Consider the following 21,743-nt stretch of genomic DNA (forward strand, 5'->3'; position numbering starts at 1 on the left):
CAGCTGCTCACCAAAAGTAATTCCACCCCCCCCAATATTAACCAAGCAAATTTACCTTTGCAAGACTGGTAGCACTTTGCAGAAGAGCATGAGGAGTCTTTAATATTTTTAGAGCTTTTAAGATATAGAAAAAACCTGACAGAGTAGAGAAATAAAATGAAAGGAAAATTAAAACAGCCTCTCAGTCAACAAACTCCTACACAGGTGGAGAATAAAAATCTCAACTATATTCTCAAATGCTATCGGTCAGATTTTTGGCAGGAGAGTGATTACATGTGGGCAGAACAGCAGTTTCCATCATCATTAAGTGGCCTGCAAACAGATTTTTGCATAACAAAAAAAGACCAGCCTACAGCCTAATGAATGCACTCATTAACTGTAATAGCTTTAGCTATAGATTGAAGAGGGAGGGACTTTAGAGAACAAGAAATCATCTCAACTAATTCCAAGATGCTGCAGCATTTTCAATTTAGAAAATAAGTGGAAGTGTTTACAAAAGGGAGGGTGGGGAACCTTTTCTTGTTGTGTACATGTATCTCAGTGTTTTGTCTAACCTTAGAAACAGTGGTTTAGAAATGTGTGCTGAATATCCCAGGCAGTGCTCACAGGGAATATAAAGCTTCATTCCCCAGCTCACTGTCACTGGCTGTCACTGATCACACTTTGTCCAGAGCCAATAACTAGAAAGTTGCTTTTCATAGAGTGAGTAACTTAATGGACCCAACTAGTTGACATGTCTGTAGCTTCCCATGCTGGTGTAAAAAGACAGAGCATCGTGGTAGCTGTAGAGACAACACGTAACATGGTGAGGAGCTCTTTCAGGAACCTCTCTTCCTATTGCAAACTGTTGGCCAAATTAGGGAACACAGAATTTGTCTTCTCTTTGAAAATACCAAGGATTATCTTAATTATACTGAGGGTGTTATTTGGGGAATATATCTAAATCCTTTCTTTCACCCCAAAAAAAAGGCAATAAAACAGAATCATTTTCATTTAAAACAATTTTAAGAAGACTGTTTCAAAAGCAATAAAAACCAAGCTTTTCCAGTTCAGAGAAAAAAAAAAAAAAGCCTTTTTATTTTAAATATCTTTACTGTGCAACATGTTAGCTACCTCTGATTAGGAGAATTTTACCCCATTTCTTTCACCCTGTGCATGTGTCCTGGGTTCAGCAGTAGCAGTCATGTTTCTCCTTCGTGGGAGCTGGTGCAGTGCTGTGTTTTGACTTCCAGCCTGGGAACAGTGCTGATAATACCGATGTTTTCAGTTGTTGCTAAGTGATGTTTACCCTGACCAAGGACTTTGTGAGGCTCATGCTCTGCCAGGGAGGAGGGGAAGCCGGGAGGAAGCAGAGATGGGGCGCCTGACCCAGGCTAGCCAAGGAGGTATTCCATACCACAGCACGTCATGGCCGGGGTGGGGGAGTAACTGAGAGTTACCCAGGAGGACACGGGCTTCTGAGTGGGACTCATTTCTTGGCCAGTGGTATCATATTCTCTTCCCTTGTTATTTTCCCTTATTGTTGTTGTCCTCAATGGTAGCGGTGGTGATTTGTGTTGTACATTGGTTGCTGGACTGTTCTTGTCTCAACCCGTGGGAGTTGCACCTTTTCGATCCTCCTCCCCGTTCCTCTGGGAGCAGGGAAGGGGAGAGCCCCAGGGGGGGGCCTCGATTGCTGTCAGCCCGGCACCACTCACTGGGAGTGAGTGAACAAGCTGTCTGGCTAGGGTTTAAACCACGACAATGGGGAAGTGTTTTTCCACATAGTTACATTTAGTGCTTCCAGCCCTGATTCTGCTTGGCATAGGTATGTGACCCACTGCACACTCTTGCATACTCTCACTTCAGCACTGGAATTAGCTGTGTACAGTCAAATACACAATTAATCCTAAAACATAGAACAGATAGAATAGTTAGGGTTGGAAAGGACCTTAAGATCATCCAGTTCCAACCCCCCTGCCTTGGGCAGGGACACCTCACACTAAACGATGTCACCCAAGGCTCTGTCCAACCTGGCCTTGAACACCGCCAGGGATGGAGCATTCACAACTTCCTTGGGCAACCCATTCCAGTGCCTCACCACCCTTACAGTATCTGTTCTTTGTCGATGCTTCCCACAGCAACTGCAAGGAAAAGAAAAATACAGTAACAAGAAGTAAGGTAAAACACCACGAAAAGCTGGGGAAACTGCGAGGGAGGGACATTATTTTAACTCTCTTTGCATTTCTTTCTCTAACCCACTGGGGTTTACACACTTATCACTTCCAGACATATGTCAAACCTCAACATAAGCTAGCACAAACACAGGGCAGATTGGATGTCAGGAAGTCAGTGGCCTTCTGTCCTTCCTTCGCCAAGGCAGGGCCATTTAGATCAGATGGATGTTTATCCTATTTTCTGACAGCCCCAGGAGACTCCAAGCTATTCTAGTTCCTCATATTCTCTACTGCGAGGAACACCTTCTTGATGTTTAAAATGAGTCTTTCTCCCTGCAGTTTAAGTCATGAATGCTTACACCAACATGATAAACAAACTATGATTGTTTTGCTGCAGCTTTTTAGGTACCTGAAGACAGTTGTAACATCTCTCCCCTACTACTGTGTTTGGTTCTTTAGGCTATAAATCTCCAGCTAATTTGAATAAGCCTGTTTTCTAGATCACCTTCCCACTTTTAGGTTGACCCTCTATCTCTGTCACTAAACACTAGGTTTTCCTGTTGTGAAGTTTGATACTAAAAGCTGTCCTGGGTTCGTCTTCCTTAACTTTCTCCCCGTAGGGAACTGCAGGCCAACACTTTCTTTACTCTTCCTCCCAGAATAAAGTGCTTAGAGAATTGCTTTCTGTTACTTTTGACATCCCTTTTTTGTTGAAGCTTGTTTTATTTTTTGAACATTTTCATTTTATCACTATCTAATGGTTTTCTTTCATGCTGACCCTTGAAAATCTGACCTTGCTTCTGCTTTTCATATATCTGCATCTTTGAGAGGGGCTCACTAATGTGCTACTGTATTTCCTATCCTTCGTCTGCATGGCATTTTTGAATTAAGTACTTTTTAATTCTTCCATTCCTTACAAAGATCTAACCTTGAGGTTTTCTAAGGTTGGTGAAGTCTGCTGATTTTCCTTTTTGCTCTTTTAAAAGTCATAAATGCTGTTTTTCATGGTTGTCCTCACCCAAATTGCTTTTTGTCTTAAACTTCTCAAGCAGTCCTCACCTACTGATTAAACACCTACAGAAGAGCTTCATCTCTCTTGTCACTGGGTACAGCCTGTATCTGAGTAGTGTCACCTAGGCTTTCTGAGAACTTGATAAACAAGCTACTGCATTCTTCTCCTACCCATCATTATCAGAAAGCCCTGTGCTTTGGAGAATGCTCTGTAGCAGCTCACAAAAAGCTTTCTCCATATCACATTCCACATTTGACGGCATTAATCCGATATCACAGGATGGACCATACACTTGTCACCTGTAAGCATGACCAGTAATGAATAGTCCTAATTCCTTCTGTGTTCTGCATCTCTGAACACGTGAATGAAAATCCTTGATGCCTGAGGCAACACCTCCTTCCTACTCCATTTGCTTACTTCTCCTGAACCCAATAAATCTTTTTAATATTATCTATTTATTTGCGTGCCTAATGATCTCTTCTGAGCAATTATTCTCTCATACTAATCTGACCATGAAATTAAGGTTTTGACATTCTCTTATCTAGTTTAAGCTGGCAATAGTTCTCTGCCTTTGTCCTGTTTAAAATGATGTGCAACTCTAGTAATTTGCTGCTCTTGCAGAAGGTGTCAGTCAGCTCTGCATATGCCTGTTATTCCTGATAAGCAGATTGACATCAGTAGCCCGCTCCATGTGGTTGACTGTCATGCTACTTATTAAGTAGATGTGGAGCATTCTTGAATCAGAATCCATCTTGTCTTTTGTAGGAACTTTGTGGGATTAAATGCTTAGGTCACTGCTGACAGGGACTGACTAATTTCACCTTTTTGTAAATGTTTTTTCAGGAGGGCTATCAATTTCTTGACTACACTGTATAAGCTCAAAGCAGCCATCACCATCATGCATATTGACTGATGTTTATAGTCCTTAAGTGCCTTTCCAATGACATCTTCATGATAATTCAAGCATGAGCTGGCTCCTGTACTGTTCTTCACCTGAATGCTCTCCTACCTCCATGAAGATTCTTTCCAGAAGAAACAAAAATATCTCATTCAGGCAGCTGGAAATTTCTTTATAACAGGTGAATAACCCAGTCATCTAAATAGGATCTCATCTGCCTCACCCGCCTCTACTTTTCTGTTCAGATATTTTAAAATAATTGTATGTACAATAATGATCAAAACCATCAAATTATTTTATTGAGCTTTTATTTATTCATTAATTAATTTTGTAAATACTGCTGGCTTTGCCATGGCATTTATTGGAGCCTTTCTGTGATATAAAACTATGTTGTGATTTACTGTGAGTAAACCAAAGAGACCTTTAACAAATGAGCAGAACACTTCCCTTCTGTTTGCTGAAGGGTACTTTTTTTACTAACATCTCCATCACCCTGAATATCCTTGAAAAATTGGTAGTTGGGGTAATGTACACATGCAAATAAGATGTGATAACACATAAAGATCATTATGATAATAGCTCTCCTATTTCAATTTTATCTCTTGCTAGCACTGCAACTGCAAATGTAATTTTTCCTTTTTTCCCTCTTTCCATGGCTCCTTATTTTCTTCGGTGCACAAGAATCTTTGTAAATGATATTTTTTACCTTTTTTTTTTTTTAATCTATACAGTATATTTGTTATTCTATATTATTCTATATCACACCACCAGTATGTAAGGAAACCAGGAATTAGTTTGACAGCAAAGAATATAAACACAAAAGAACTGGATGAAGGGAAAACATGTCATGATTCTAAAAGGCAATTCCCCACTGTGCTGAATGTGAAGGTAATACTGGGGGCAGCCAGATCTGTACATGTCATAGGCCTCTTACCTTGTTGACAGCTTTCTACCCTGGCAAGCTGATGAATGAGCTATGTGAATTATTGTGTACACCTGACAGATATCTCAGCAAGGGGCTTTTACTGCTGGTGCTGCAGCTGTGCTTTCCTTCACAACAAGGTTTCTTTATGTGCAGCTCAAAGTCTTGGCAGGATCATTTCAAGGACATTTGCCCAGTGGTTAAAAAGCAACACCATTTATTTCTAATAGTAGAATCACCCATTCACCTAGTCAGAATAAGCTTGGAAAGCACAGTGTCTGTGCAAGGGAGAAAAAAAACCTTGTGTAGTGATCTGGTAAGAATATACTTGTCCCATTTAATCTGTTAGGAATCTTTCGTAATCATCACTGGAATACTGTTCACCTGGATTTATTTTACTACCTATGAGAAAGTTGTTCTTAACCATTTGTTCACCTAAATATCATATATACCCCATTGTTAACTTGAAGAACCATTTGTCTCACCAGCACACAGTCCTGCACTGTGTTAGTGGCAATCTGTGCACCTTGCCACTTCTGTTGGTGAGGGTGGGAATTATACTGGACTTCATTTGGAGCTCCTTGTCACAGCCAGTTTCTGTTGAACCAGTAGAATTTAACAATGGATAATACCATTTTGAACCTTTCATAAGGTTCATTGCAACCAGCAATGGAGTACTATGATATCCCCAGCCATTAAGAGAAGAAATACATACTAAGGAGAGGCAGGCAGGACTAGGAAAGTAACTAGGTATTTCTCTCACTGTTCCCTTCTCTTTCATCTCCACTCCCCTTACTGAGTTCAGAGTATGTCCCAGGTCTAATACCCCAAATATATCTATATTATATTGCCACTGGCGTCCCGTAAGTGTTACTCTGCTGTGGGTGCAGAATTTAAGTACCACGCACTACCGGTGCTTTTTTATATTCATGCAAGCTGGTTTTCCTACTCCATTTTCACTGGCCTTTAGATACTAGTTTAGCATTTGCTTTGCCACCTTGTCTGTCTGAAGCTTTGCTGTCTCTATGTTGTCTCTGCAATACACACTTTGAGTGCATCTTTTATATAAAGCTCCCAAATGCTATTTGCCCAATAAGCTGAGCTGAAATGCTTGTCTGAATGAAAAGCAGCACTGTTGAATTAAGAAGTCCTTCTGAAGAAAAGTTGAGAAGGGTTATGTAATATGAAGTTGTTATTTCTGTCTATTTTAACAACTTAAAGTTATAAAACAGCATCTTTGTTGCAAACCTATCTTGGAGGGGATAACTATTCATTAAGTATCGCTATGAATTTTATAGCACTGCTGGATTAGATCTACAAAACTGTTCCTGTGAAAAAATGATAAAGAAATTCATTATAAGAAAACATTTTTTTCCTCAGTTGTTTACGCAACAACTTGTAAAGCTGGGATATTGACGGCACAGCTCTCATTGTCTTAAATTCTGTTCAGTTTTAAAAATAAAGACACACCACAGACAACCTACCTCTTCCTGCATTCATAAAACCTGTCAGATTTTATGAGGACGGATAAAACTGCTTAGAAACTTGCCAAAGATTAAGATGAATGTTTCAAAGAAAAGGTTAAATTGCTCATAAATTTAAAATACCTTCTGCAGCTTTCAACACAAAACAACCCATAAATGGTTCTAACTCTTTGCCCAGTAAATGGTGCTGGTAGAAAGTGGGGAGTCTCCTGAGTGCGGTTGGGAACATTACATCTGTGTTCATCCCTAACTGGATCTAAGCTAGAAGGTAAATTTAACATCAGTGCTCATCTTTCTCCTTTTGTGAATGTGTATATTACTCTTTTCTGCTGAGTAAATAGTGTATTTGAAATCTGAAGCATGTTCAACAGCCCCTTCATTTCCATTTCAGACACTAGATATTATTTTTGCCTCTGGTAAAGTTATTATTTATTGACACTGCAGCTGTGCTAATAAGATGTAGTCAAATCCAGGCTTCAATGAAATCTGTCTTGTGCAGAAGGAGTCACTGTCTGAGGTCTTGACTTCTGCAATGTGTGAGGACAGCTGAGTGCAGAGAGCAGGCAACCAAATAACTGCAGCAAGTTTCCTCCATGTTCTGCAGTACAGAAGCAAAGTTTAAGCCAGACAGCAAATGACCAAAATAGAACAACAGAACTGTGTAGATAAAGGTCGCCTACATCTGTTACACAAGTTAAAATAGGGCTACCTTTTAAACAACTCATGAACTTTTAAAATAAGACAAATTAAGCTTCTTTTTTATCCTTCAGCTGTTTGATTTTTAGGATTTAAAGGTGATCTCTGTAGTCATTAACAGCAGTGCCTTTTTAGAGAGACAAAACCCCAATCTGAGATTCTTCTATGATTCTCTCAGTGTAAGACTTGGGACTTTTGAAAAACTAAAGTATCAAGTCCATGATAGCACAGCAGAAACCTGCATTGCTCTAATGAGATATGTACATTTGTAATGGAGTTGAGTGAAACTTTGTAAATGTCAGTACTTCAAAAAAAATCCTTTGTGAAACTGGAGAGAGGAGAATTACCCTCAGAAATTTGTGTCAGTCTGTTTGATTTGGGTTTTCTTGTAGCTACTTGTGATCAGAGTGCTGCAAGCAGAAAAGTTGACAGAAGGGGATTAAAATTTATTGCGTGGTACAGGGTCACACAACTCTGTAATACTCCAGTTATGAACAACCAAGACATGGATGTTCATGATGTTCTGCCCAGCTTCATTAGTCATGTCAGCAAAGAGGATTTCTTGCTTCAGAGGCAATGCCATACTGTCTAGCATCTGAGCTCTGAGCTGATATCTCTACTTGATCATCATCAGTCCATTTAGAATTTCCTTAAGGTTCTTTGGGCCGTGCTCGATCATGCAGTATAGGCATGGTCTGCAACACAGTCAGGACCATCACACTGTAAAAGCTCCTGTTCTCAAGGCCACCTTCTTTCAGCTAATAGAATCAGCCCAGTTTATGTAAAAACCTGAATCTAAGACTTTCTCCTCAGAGCTCAATGAGGCTTAGTGTGATGCAGAGATGTGTTTATAGGTGTGTCTCAGTGGGTTTCAGGATCTGTGATTTTTAATCTTGTTTCAATGGTTTGGTTGTGGACTTTGCAGTCCTGGGGTAATGGCTGGACTTCATGATATTAAAGGGTTTTTCCAACCTTGTTGATTCCATGATTCTATGAAGAATATATCATCTAAGTAGAAGGTACCAATGACAAGCAAACATAAGGAAAACACTGAATTTCAAACTTTGCTTTTAAGAAAGTATTTTTCTTATTCCTCTAAATGATTAATGTTGTCCCTCTTCTATTTATCCCTGCAGTGATGGCTGGGCGGACAGGTACGACGTGACAGACGGGTACCAGCGTGAAGCTGTTGGTGGAATAACGATCAAGCTCCAGTCTCCTGATGTGAAATGGTTTGATGATTACTACCTTCAGCTTCGGCCAGAAACAAATCACCGAAATCCATGGTTTCAGGAATTTTGGCAGCACAGGTTCCAGTGCCGTTTGGAAGGGTTTCCTCAAGAGAACCCTAAATACAACAAGACTTGCACAAGTAAGTGTATTTATTACTCCTGCTGTATAAACCATTGTGACTAAGGGTCTGGTGTAAACAGCTCACACTGGACTATGGAAGCCTGGTCTGGTGGAAGAGTGAATCGTATTGGAAGAGGCTGGAACTACAATCCTTCCTCTTTCCAAAATGATGACAACCAGAACTTTAAAAGTATTCATATCTCTAAGGAAACAGATACTGCCTCAGTACTTAACAACTCTGTGTTTGGAAAACTTGATGCTAATCTACCTCTATGGGCATCTAAACAATTTAATACAAAATTCAGTGCTTCTTTTCTGAAAAGGAGTAATCGCATTGCTTTAGTTCACAGGAGCAATGAGGGATTAATAAACTAAAAGTTACATGAGGTCCATATGGCAGGGATGGTTATTTGTGTACTCCAGATAGAAGACTAGCTGGTTTGAAAGATTTTGCCAGATTTTCTTTCAGCCATGAGTCATTTCAGTAAACGCCATTTTAAGCTGATCTTTTTCAGTAAATCATACTGATTTTAGCACTGCCACAACATTTTGTCATTTTTGCAAAACTGTGTCAAAACCTTTTTTTCCCCAGAAAGATATGACCCATTTTTCTGCTCCTTTTTTTGGTTTGGGGTTTTTACTTGTTTTGTTGGGGTTTTGTGTTGTTTTGTTGTTGTTTTGTTTTGGTATGGTTTTTAATTATTTTCATTTCATGAGATGCTAAAAAGTGCTAAGACCTTGGGCATCCTGCTGGTGCTGAGGCATAAGGTGGTGCTATGCTGGAAATTAGGCCATCCACAGCTCTAAGTCGCAAGGGACCTTCCCTCCTAAAAATATCAATATATTCCACAAACCCCTAAGACTGAGAAATGGCTTTAAGGGTAAAAGTTGTGGATTTACACAACACAAAAACCCCACCTAAGCCCCACTTAACACTCATAAGTCTTTTTTTGATTTGGACAAGTTCATAGCGGAAGTTTGTGGCTGAGGTAGAAATTGAATCAAAACCTCAGTGTACATCTTCATCACTCAGCTGACTTTTCTCCACTGTTTTCCTTCTGCTACTCTTCCAACACAGCCTGACACGTTTTATTTACACTATTGACAGATACTGCGTATTGAGCAGTAAACTTCATTGATTTCCCCACAGTAATGTAGACCTCTTTCCTGAGATGTCAGTATAGTGGGCATGGCTGGATATAGGTTAATGAAGACCTGCGTTTTATCACTGTGTTGTGTTAGCAACGACATTTCAACTTGATTTTTCTGGGTTTCTTTTTTTTACTTACTTTTTGCCAACATTGGTAGAATCTAATTTCTGTTTAATATGAAAGATTGGGAATTGTGAAACATAAATGTCTAAGAGTCTTAGTCTACAATGAATAAAATACGATTCACCAACACAAAAACATTATCTCCGTGTTATATATCATTATATAACACTATACACAGCAATCAATTAAAACTGTCCATTTGATCGGGGTTTTCACACAGGAAGTTGTTACTCATCATGTTACTCAGTTTTGTAGTTCTGAATTTGATCTAGACCATCTGTCAAAATTTATATAAAGAAAATTCAAAGGTTGGCCAGAAAGAAGACATGCAGATTTACTTAATCACAACTTTGTGTGTCATAACTGCTAAGACACCTGTGTTGTTTTTCTTATAATATCCCAAAACTAGGCAAGGGGTATGATAAAGTGAAAAAAATACTGAAATAAGACAACTTTGTATGTTTACCAGCAGCAAAACCACAAGAATATTCTCTGAGAATTGCAGGATTCTGATGTTGGGAGTTTAACTTCAAAATTAACATGAAATTTTGAGACTGTCATGGAAGTTTTTATTTCTACCTAGTTTCTTATCTTTCCTATGACTTTAAAAATCATGTCTTTATATTGATTCCAACATTCATATTTGGTTTCTTAACTTTAAGCATGTCTTGAATCTAAAATTCCTTCAGTTCAGACTTCACAACAGTAAAAGATGATACTTGCCCTCAGTGGTCACAAGCATAGACGGACCTGGCAGTTTCTGCCTGATGATAGATATACTAGTGCTACTTCAAATCCATCTTGATAAGAAAGCAGGACTTTAGTTTATCAGTTTATTAGGTTATCTCACTGAATACATGCTCTTATTCAGCAGCTGCTTTAAGAAAAAAAAAAGATGCTAAAAGTGTTTCTCAGGATTCCAATTAGAGAGATTGAGTTTACTGAGAAGTGCTGGATAGAAATAAAAATCCATTTTTGTGCCAAAAACCAAGCCATTCTTTACTGCTTGGGATAATGATGAAAAGATGAACATAAAGCTGATTGGTGTTGACAGATGAGGTCGATGTTAAAAGGAGGTGTCTATAAAGAAGCAATAACCATTACTTTAGTGGAAAAAACAAAGGGGGGAATTATTCTGCACAACCTGGTTGCTCTGCCATGAAAAAAAAGAATGGTTAACAGTATAAACAACTTATTCAAACAGCAAGAAATTAAGCACAAAAAGAAATGAAAGATGTCAGATTATAAGATTGACTTCATGTATGTCCCAGGTATGAATTTAGTTGTTTTACTTTGATGATCCCTGCCCTGTGTAATAGTAAGTTACATTTACCTCTGTGACAGAAAATACATGTAATCACAAGTTAATGAAGCCAATACAGTGAATAGTGAGGTTTCATTATTTTTTTTATTTTGGGGTTTTATTTTGAATTCTCTTTATTTGGTGGGTTTCACAAAATTCAAATTCATTTTAATGTAAAATACCCCGATAGGAAATGATAAACCAAAATATTTTTTCTCCATTCATTCTATCAAGACAAATAGGCTCCATCCCTTCACACTGAGATGAAAATTTTAGCATCAAGCTCACTTTTCATTTACAGATCTTAACACACTTTTAATCCAAAAGGGCGTCAGGGCTGTTGCTAAGTACATTGATTTTCTGCCCAGCTGGAACACTACAGAAAGTGAGGAGTTTGCAGGCTTACCTGACTTGATTTTCAGTGCAATCAGTTCCATGCCACAGGAGAGCTGCTACAAGCCACCTCTGAACACTAAGAGTCAGGGCAAAGAATTTAAAATGCATCTTTAAAAGGAGATGTGTAATGGCCTCCGAACACTAGGGATTGTACAGGAATAGGATTTAGCTTCAGTCAGATATGTTTTTTATTATTCTAAAGCCACAATTCAATGAAGTTCCTAAATAGGTGTGCAAGCTGATCCAGATGAGTAACTCCACTCAGCAACCATCTTCATGTCATAAAAGGCTAATCCAATCCTTTGGTATTGATTGCCTTTGGACCTTTGAAGACTAGGTGTGCACTTGCTTTCTTACAGACAAGTGTCCCCATCAGAACTCAAATTCCTAGTACCTTTTCTTGGTGTTATATAAATGTATCTTAGAGCAGAAACAAAACCCAATGCAAGCAAAGTAAACTGTGAAACTCTGGCTCAACTGACAATAGTGGGAAAAGTCAAGTCTTAAAAGTCAGGAGCAGAAGCATATATATTACATTTACCAGTCTGTTAAATGAATCCTTTTGCCTCTTCTGCTAAGAGACCCTATTTTTCCCATGCTGTGTAAAAGCCAGAGGCACAGATGGAACAGCATTTTTTGAAGTGTTACTTAAACACAGAGCAAAACCAGAATACTAATCCCAAGTACTGGTGCTCTAAGCGGAAGACAAGAAAGAGCAGATAGAGGCTGATGCTGATGAAACAGTGCAACATCTTAGTTTGGCTGGCAGAGGTTACAGACAAAGTGAGGTTACACAAAAAAAAATGGTAGCATCATCTAAAGGAACAATAGAAACAAGAATCTGAAAGAAGGTAATGGGGCATTTGTGCAGGTATTTATGGCAGGGTCCTGACATTAAATACTGTGGTTCAAAGCAGCAGTGCAGATAACACAAAGGGAAATGATGGAGGCTGGATAATCACAAAGGTCAACCACGGACAGGACACAGAGGGCACTGTAAGTGCAGAAAGAAACTTACATCACAGAAACACAGGATCACAGAATGGTTTGGGTTGGAAAGGACCTTAAAGCTCATCCAGTTCCAGCCCCCTGCCACAGGCAGGGACACCTTCCACTAGAGCAGCTTGCTCAAAGTCCTGTCCAACCTGGCTTTGAACATTCCCAGGGATGGGGCATCCACACCTTCTCAGGGCAATCTGTGCAAGTGCCTCACTACCCCCACAGGAAATAATTTCTTCCTTCTATCTAATGTAAATCTACCTTCTTCTAGTTTAAAGCCATTCCCTCTTGTCACTACATGCCCCTGTAAAGTCCCTCTCTGGCTTTCTTATACTTCCCCTTTGGGCACTGGAAGCTGCTTTAAGGTCTCTCCAGAGCCTTCTCTTCTCAAGGCTACACGTCCCCAGCTTTCTTAGTCTGTCTTCATACGGGAGGTGCTCCAGCCTCTGATCATCCTTGTGGTTTCCTCTGGACTTGTTTCAACAGCTCCATGTCCTCTTATGATGAGGACATGAGAACTGTACACAGTGCTCCAAGTTGGGACTCACAAGAGCAGAGTAGACGGGTGGGATCACCTCCTTCGACCAGCCTGGTGTTGCAGCACAGGATATGGTTGCTTTCTGGGCTGCAAATGCACACGGCTGCAACATGTCAAGCTTCTTGTCAATCAAATCCCTCAAATCCTTCTCTTCAGGGCTCCTCTCTATCCATCCTCCACCCAGCCTGTGTGTGTGCTTGGGATTGCCCTCACCCAGGTGAAGGACCTTGTACTTGGATTTACTTCATGAGGTTTGTACAGGCTCACCTCTCAAGTGTGTCAGGGTCATCACTCTGGATGGTCCTTCATGTCTGACACAACTGGGAGCAAGGAGCAGAGGCAGAGCTTATAGGGAATACAAACAAAGTGGTGAACAGGGAAAGTCAGACTTGGAGCAGAATTCTAAATGGGTCTTAGCAGAATGCAGAAATCCAGACATCGCAGTCATTATTTGACCACTTAGGTTTTCTGAGCCAAAAATGCATTTTCAAAGGGTTCAAGAAAAGACACAGGAGAAGGGTCACAAATATATCTCCAAGAAGTTAAGAACAGAATTAAAAGTGAGGTTTTTTGCAGAAAGGGAGATTAGGGTAATTTGGGATAAATACCAGACAAGTTTTGCAGCTCAAGGTACAGAAAGGCTCCAGAAATGTAAATGCAAAAATTATCTACAAGTTTGCTGAATCCCATTCAGCTCCAGCTACTTTTAATGAGGTGTAAATGACCCATAGAAAGTTCCAGGATTTCAACTGAACAGAAATTTAGGTTAATAAATGGCCCTTTCTTTTCCAGAGAGAACTAAGGAATAAAATATGACTGTCTAGTCTTTGCACAGCAACATGCTAATAATCTATTGGTTAAATGCAAACTCAAATGCCAAAGTTGGTTTAATCAGAATATAGCCAATAAAAAAATAAATGGTGTCATAATGGAAGGGTATTTTCTGTGTTTCAAGAAACGTGTCACATTTAAAACTCATATTGCCAAATTTAGCATTCCTACACTTGTGTTTTTTTACTGCAAATGAAAACAAATAAAATTAAGTTAAAATTTGTTATTATTTTTTAAACAGTGAATTCTAGAGCATTTTAATTCTCCTGAATACATCCTGTCTGTCACTCAGTTTGATACTTGATACATTACATCTCATGCTTGGGCACTGGTGAGATGAAGGATGGCCCAGCCCTCATTTTTATGGTCACGTTTCAGATCTGGAGCTCAAACACAGTTTATCACTGCCTTTTACAATGATGCTGGGTCACGTCCAGAAATTTCCAAAGGCAGATCAGCTATAAGGCATAGTTCCAAATGTGAATTTCCTAGAAGCCTGATATAATCTGAGCCAGAAACTGACATAGACATGTCACTATTTTTTTGGCTCACTTGGAGGAAAAAGCAGTGTGGCACTAAAAGCTACCATATATCCTGTTATACCTATTTGAAATACTTTTTGGTATACATTGATCCTGATTTTAAGATATCTGTAACTCAGACCCTTGAATAACTTCAGTCTTCTCATTGCTGTTATGAAAACCGTCAAAATCCTCCAAAATCTGAACTACAAAGTTACATCTATTTTTTCCTTCACTTTCTGCTCCCTGCCTTCCTCCTTCCATATATTAGATATTTTTATTCTTTGTAATATAATACTTTTTCTCACTGCTTTTTTGAACTTTGAAAATTATCTGGAAGAGAATAATACCACTGTACAGGTAGAACCTGTCTCTCCAGACTTAAGAATAAAAGTAAATTATAATTCACTGTATTCAGAATATATATATTTCTTATTAGATAGATGAACTGGAGTAGTTCCTGTCATTTTCTCTCAGCAGTCTGCCCGCATTTAATGTGCTTTTGCATCTGTAGCAGTTGTGTTTCATGGTAATTTAGGACCAAAGAAATTGAATTCTGTAGAAGGTGAAAGGATAGTAACGCTGTTAAGAAAATGGTGTGAAGAGATAGATATTCATTTACTTGCTTTGTCCTAGGACTTAATGTTACTCTTCTTGCTGATTTTACTGAACTTGAGAACAGAAGGCAGACTTCCACTGGTTTGTAGGTGCCCAAGGAGTGCTCTAGTCAGATTTGTGAGAGCTCCGGACTTGCCTTGTTCAAGTAGGCTTAAATAGATGTAAAATATCAAAGTTAATCAAGTATTTGGAAGAAACCTTTTGAAAGTCCTCTCTGGATTTCAGGACGCTGACTTTGGTCCCTCAGGCATTCTCAAATTTAACGTTTTAGTGATAATTATCACATTAAGTGTAACAGTATTGTACTGGCTTTCAGCTGCTTAGAGTGAGTTAGAATTGGTCAAAAACATTTGTTGGGTGGATTTTACCGGAAGATATATGCTCGTCAAATTGACAAATGTTCTATAGTAGCATGTTGATGCAATGACACACACTTTGAAAGAAAAGCACTGTAATGAGTAATTTTTGGTTTCGTTGTTTCAGTAACACTGAAGTGTTTTGTTTCAAGTTTATAATTTGCTTTTATATTGTTTCATTGTTACTGTTATGCCATGCTTTTTGCCTCAGCAACAAAATGACATTTTCCAGTGTTGCCAAATATTCTTCTTTTTTAACTTGGAATTTACTTTTTAGAAAATATTAAATTCAATCTTGAGGTTTTGTATTAATTTTTAATGGAAAAGGACACTTGGACTACATGAAATTTCCCACATAGAAATTAGGAAAATAAATGAACAAATATATTATTGCATTTGATCTTTAGCAGAAAAACACACCTGGAACCTCATAAATAACAGAGAACTCAAAGTCACTTTTTTTTTCTCATTGTTTTAACAGAAAGCTCTGATGACAGGTTTTGTAAAACGCCCCAAAAGAAGATGTTTTTGTGTCTTTAAACAATGATACATTAATTAGATATGAACATTATGCTTCAACTTGATTCATATGTATAACCTATCCTCAACTTTATAAGACTGCACTCATTTCTTCACTGAAGAGACATGCATGTTTCTGGAATGACTAACTTAGTGGCATGCCATCCAGGATATGCAGATCACAAGAAGGTTGCTGATGTGTTCCCAAGGAGTACAACTGTGACAGCATGGACCCATGATGGACCAAAATCACACACAATATTCTGCAGCAGACAGGCACTAATGTGTCTTTGTTGCAAAGATTAGTCTGCTGTCCTGATTTTTTGTTTTTGAGATATTAACTAAGGCAAAATGAAAAAGGAAAAAACACCCCCACATTTGCTGGCTGGCTTGAACTTCAAATACTACCAGCAGAAAGCGAATATGGGACATATTTGCTAGCATAATTAGAACTCATTTCTGTTGGCCTCTTGTCTCTCAAAACAAAAATTAACACAAAGGATTGAATTATTTTAATTACATATATATAGAAACTACATAGAAACCAGTTTGTTAATTAATACTGGAGAAACATTATGAGATAGTTGGAGACTTTAGGTTATATTTCTGGTTTCCTCTTGATGTCCCCTAGGATTTTGTCAAAACAACATTCTCATTACTGAGAAATTTTAAAATAAAACAAATAAAACTAGCAATTTATCTTTACTGCAGTGTTAAACCCGATGCATAGCAAACAAACTGCTCTGTACTTTGAAAAATATATTCTCTCATATTCTGTCCCATATTTCATTCTCTTGTTTCTCCTCAGAGAATGAAATAAGGGGGGGCGGGACGACTGTCTGGAATATAAATTATTTTCACTCTTCTTTTTACCCTTTCCCAGTTCTTTCAAACTCAAAGTATTCTCAGCTTTGGAAAAGTTAGAAAGCAGGAAAAGCACATTGAACCATGGTTATTTTGCACTCTTTTAACAGCCCTGCTTGATGAGGCTTTGTAATGTCACCAGCTGGCAAACAGAAAAAAATCGTATTTCATCTTCCTTGAGGGTAAAAACTAGAGGGGAAATAAAAGAGGAATGACAGGTTTTCCATCAAAAATCCATAAAATAAGGAATTTCATTGAAGCATGTTTTCTGTTTATTTGCATGCTAAGTACAGGAAGCAACAGTGAAATTTCAGCATTTCCCACAAGATTTGGGTTGATTCTGTCTTGTTTTTCCACACCTGGGGGAGAAAGGGGATGTTTTAGGCAGGTTGCTTGACTGTTCCTTCTAGCTCTGCTCCCAGAAGGTGCTAGAACAACAGATCTGCAGGGGCAGCTGGATCTGGGTACTGTGGGAGGAATGCTGAAGCGTGAGAAGAACTCCACACTCTCTGTGTCAACAGCTAGCTCACCTTGCAGTGGGACTATGAGCTCCTTTATGGGTTTTCTTGGGTTGGTACACTAATATTTTTTACATAGATCCAAGTAATGAACCCCTGCCAATAGGAATCACTTTCCTGGTCAAAGAAGGTGATTCCTTTTCCATCATCAACATAGTTATGTTTTGGAGAAGTGACAACGGAAAATAAACCAAATTTGGATGAGGAGTTTAGTGCTGGGCAGTCTCTGTATGGCTAATCACTGGTTAAAGGCTGATTTCGAAGCCATCCTTGCCCAGCTCCTCAGATGAGTTCCCTGGTTCATGCTAGCAGTCTGCCTTACCTCAGGCGCCATCAGCGTGCATGTACTTGAGCTTGCCTTCACATGGCCCCAAGCCTTGTTTCACAAGATATTGCTTAGTAGAGCTGTGTGTGATCGCCTGGCAAAGCCCATAGTTAGGATAACTCCTGTGATATTGCTGGAGTGTCCTAAAGTGCATCACTCCCAAACACATGGGCAGAAAATAGGCATGTTGGGATGCTCTGAATTTATACCATTCTCAGGCTGTTCTTCACCTTTGTTAGAGTTACAGCCCTATCATAAAGCTGGGAACACACAGACAAGGTATTTGTATCCCTCTGGAGAGGGTGCAGAGAAGAGCCACAAGGTTGATCAGAGGATTGGGAAGTCTCACAATCACAAAGAAAGGCTAAGAAAGCTGACTTTGTTCAGCCTTGAGAAAAGATAGCTCAGGGGAGACCTTAACACCATGTTCCAGCAGTTAAAGAGTGGTTACAAAGAAGATGGAGACTCCCTTTTTACAAGGAGTCACATGGAAAAGTGGAGGGGTGATGGGCACAAATCCTTCCTTGGGAGATTCCAATTGGACACAAAAGGAACACTTTTCACAATGAAAACAATCAGCCATTGGAATAATCTTCCCAGGGAAGTGGTGGATTCCCCAGCATTGGACACTTCTAAGGTTCAGATGTACAGGGTGCTCAGACATCCAGTCTAGGTGATGCTTTGCCAAGAAAATTTGGCCTAGATAATCTTTGAGGTCCCTTTCAACCTGGTGTTCTGTGATTCTATGATCCAATAATTTAAAGACAGACATACCCAGACTATATATCTGACCAGGAAAAAGCATGGTTATTAACCACCTGCTCCAGTGGCAGCAAATTCCTAAGCTGACATTTAATGCATTTAAACATATTGCAAAGTCTCACCTGAATCCTGTATATTTAGATCCCTAAATGATCTATAGAATAAATATTTACATACTTATATTTCCCATGAAATCCAGGATAATTTTACTTTAATTTCAGACAGTGCAATAGCCAATAACAAGCCTATTGCATTAAGCAGAGGAAAACCAGGAAGATAATAAAAAGTAATCCTCTTCCTGAGGAATATTTAGTCTAAAGAAAGATTATCTATAAAAAGTAGTAGAAAGGAAGTATTATAGATAGTAAACTGAAGGATGGATGGATGGATGGATGGATGGATGGATGGATGGATGGATGGATGGATTATCAGAACTGGCACAGAAGGGAGATTTGTCTGCGTAATATTTCTTAGACAGAACTGGCTATGACTTCAAATCTGGGATATCTCATGATCTCACATCTTGGAAAATAATAGGATAAGCCCTTATTTACTTACAAAAATTACTTGGACAAGAAGTGTGAGAGAAGAAAAGGAACAGAATTGAGAGATCTGTGCGTGTGCTCTAACTGCTGCAATTCCCCCGTTTTTTAGAGAATTCTACAATGTTTGATCATTTATGATTGCAAGTGCTGCCCCACTGTCCTCATTAGGTCTGTTTTGATTCACACTGCATTCTTCTGCTGCCTTGTACAACTTAATTGAGGCAGGCAGAATTTTGTTTTTATTTCTGTAGTAATTGCCATGATACAGTGTTAACACTTACTGGTTCTGAGGTACTGCAGTACAGATAACTTCCTACACTCATTTGGACATAATGACTAAGTTCAGCACAGATTCGTAAATAGTTGATATTATTCCAAACAATGTTTGTGAATGATATCAACTATTCAATCCTGAAAAAATTGTTCAGTCCTACCACAGAAAAGGTGCTTAAGCCTGTCAGAATTGCAGTAAGAATGAACTGAAGACCTATGAAACACAGCTTTGTAGCTGACCCACATACATGGTCACCTTGGTACCCCCAGTTCCTGCTGTCTGCAGCATCCTGGGAGTGATGCTGAGTCTGGCTGCAAACTCTGTGGGCCAAAAAGGATTCACAGCTCAGGGGAGGTTACTCTAAACTGGCCGTATCCTGGTCCTAAGGTTTGAACATCCTTTTGCAGCTCTGGGTCATTGAGAGCTTTCCTGGGGAACTTCATCTGTTTCAGTGCCTTTCAAAAGAAATGTATTGTGTGGCTCCCAAACTGTGACACCCAGTCCAAACCAAAGCACAGTATGCAGGAACAATTTGGAGATTGGTTTTGAAAGCCCCACATCTGAGCTCATACGTTCATTTGAACATGTCCTGCTTATTGCTACAAGCCAAGATTAAACAGCAACGTGCTGACTTTTCCCAGCCCACAGGAAAGCAAGATGTTTGCATTTTCTTCTTTACAAATTTTTCTCGTATGGGAATGGTCGAGATGGAGAAAAGGAAATCTCAGATAGATATGGGATTTTTAACCCTAATAGAAAAGAGTTCTAATCTGGGTATTATAAATAAGCATATGGGTTACAGTCTGTGGATATTGATTCAGAGAAATCTCCAGGAACTCACCAATAAAGTTTAAGTTGACAAGCAAGCATTCTTTATTGCAGTGCTGGGAGACGCAGGGGAATTGCTCCTCCTAGCGTGTCTTGTCCAAGCATCAACCAGGCTGTGATTATATTGTCTTTAAACATACATATTCATTAGATTACATACATTACATTGTACTTTCAGAGAATGCCTCCTGCATGCTCACTAAAATGTGATAGTGGGCTTTGGGACCCCTGGCGGTAATTTCTTTATCACTTTGTTTTAGGATCGTTATCATATCAGTAACCACCAGTCTGTTCTGGCAAAGCTTATTTTAGTAATTTCCTTTTCTCTATAGTTGCTAACAAAGCCTAACATCCTTGAAATTACTTATATACAACCCTATTCTTCAATCAACCCCCTTCTCCAATCCACCCTGTTCTTCAGTCAACCCCATTCTTCAATATTTATTCACTGCCCGTAACTCTGTAGGAACTCCGCAAATTCTATTAGATTTTTTCACTATTCATTATTAAGAGTTTAATCAGTAAAGTCAATTCTATTGGACATTACTGGAGTAATCATCATTAAATTTATCCATGCCACCCTTCCATCTCATGCTGATCTTGTGTCAGGAAAGGTTCTTGACTGAAGACACACTTCTGTATAAATTTAAGAGTACGTGTTTGAGTTCTAACAAGAAAACCAGACTCTAACATTTAAATGGACAATGTGTTTAATAAAGCTACCTAAATAACACTTGTTGCAGAAATAGATTTAAAATATTTCTACTCTTTTTTTCTGGCTGAGAGACTGCTTTTTATCTTGAGTGTTCAGCCTTCCCTTACAACCAGTCATAGGATCATTGAGGTAAATAATGTTATTTATATGCGTCAAGTCTAATGTACCTAAGTACTTTGTGAAATGGGTTGAAAGCCACTTTCAGACTTAACCACTTTTTAATACCGGCATTTTTAAAGACCACATTATTGTAAATTGAAGAGCAAAAATCTTCTTTTGTCTCAGTTTTTGAGATGTTCTTAACCACAAGATTCCTGAAGTACTGCAAACTGACAGTCAGGCTTGGCAGGTGGGATTTGCCCCTGTATAGCAAAGTGAGGCTTTAATATCTCAGGGAAATGTTTTCTCCAGCTGCAGGAAGTATATTAAAATTCTCATAACAGCTAAATCTCTCACAACTCTGTTGGCAATTGCCAGCAGCTTCTGTGAAGAGCTAAGCAGCCTCATTACAAATGATCAGGTGAACTGAAAGAGGCTCAGTGTTTAAAGGAAGCCAGAATAATACTGCTGTAAAATTGAAGCACAAAGCCCAATGGAGAGTGTTCCTGAAAGAATTAAGCTATTACGTTTTTAAGTAATCATATGCAATAAAGAAGCTGGAATACTCTTTATAATAAATACTATTGCTGATGCAAATCTGATTCATTCTAATGGCTACTATAATTAACTGTATAGTTTGTGAGCTGTTAATTGTGAGGATGAATAATTGGTTAAACCATGTTTTGTGTATTGCAATGTCGTAGGCTTGTTCAATTTTCCACTTAATTTCAATTAATATGGGTTTTACATGTACAGCACTGTTGCAGTTTTTATGCTTATTACTTTTTAATTAGGAAAAAGTAATACCTTGGTAGAACAGAACAAATGAGCAACGCTGTGTGCTATTTCTAATGTTTTTTTTTCCATTACAAATACTTCAAGCTGCTGTCATTTAAGTATCCACAGCGTTAATCACTGCTCCTGAGGCTGGCTGGAA

The 21,743-nt window shown here is 38.8% G+C and overlaps 1 protein-coding gene across 4 annotated transcripts in view; it reads left to right on the forward strand.

The window, feature by feature from the left end:
• Positions 1 to 21,743, forward strand: part of GRM5 (glutamate metabotropic receptor 5) — a 255,510-nt gene that overhangs the window by 189,110 nt on the left and 44,657 nt on the right. For all 4 annotated transcript variants that reach the window (XM_061457941.1, XM_061457940.1, XM_061457943.1 and 1 more), the window contains one exon: positions 8,305 to 8,540. In XM_061457941.1, the coding sequence (XP_061313925.1) occupies positions 8,305 to 8,540 (236 nt within the window). The remainder of the gene's footprint in view (positions 1 to 8,304; positions 8,541 to 21,743) is intronic.

This window comes from Pezoporus flaviventris, unplaced genomic scaffold (genome assembly GCF_033815535.1).
Source record: "Pezoporus flaviventris isolate CSIRO_AGI_PZ_B2104156 unplaced genomic scaffold, CSIRO_AGI_Pfla_v1 ptg000025l, whole genome shotgun sequence".
NCBI classification, from domain to species: domain Eukaryota; kingdom Metazoa; phylum Chordata; class Aves; order Psittaciformes; family Psittacidae; genus Pezoporus; species Pezoporus flaviventris.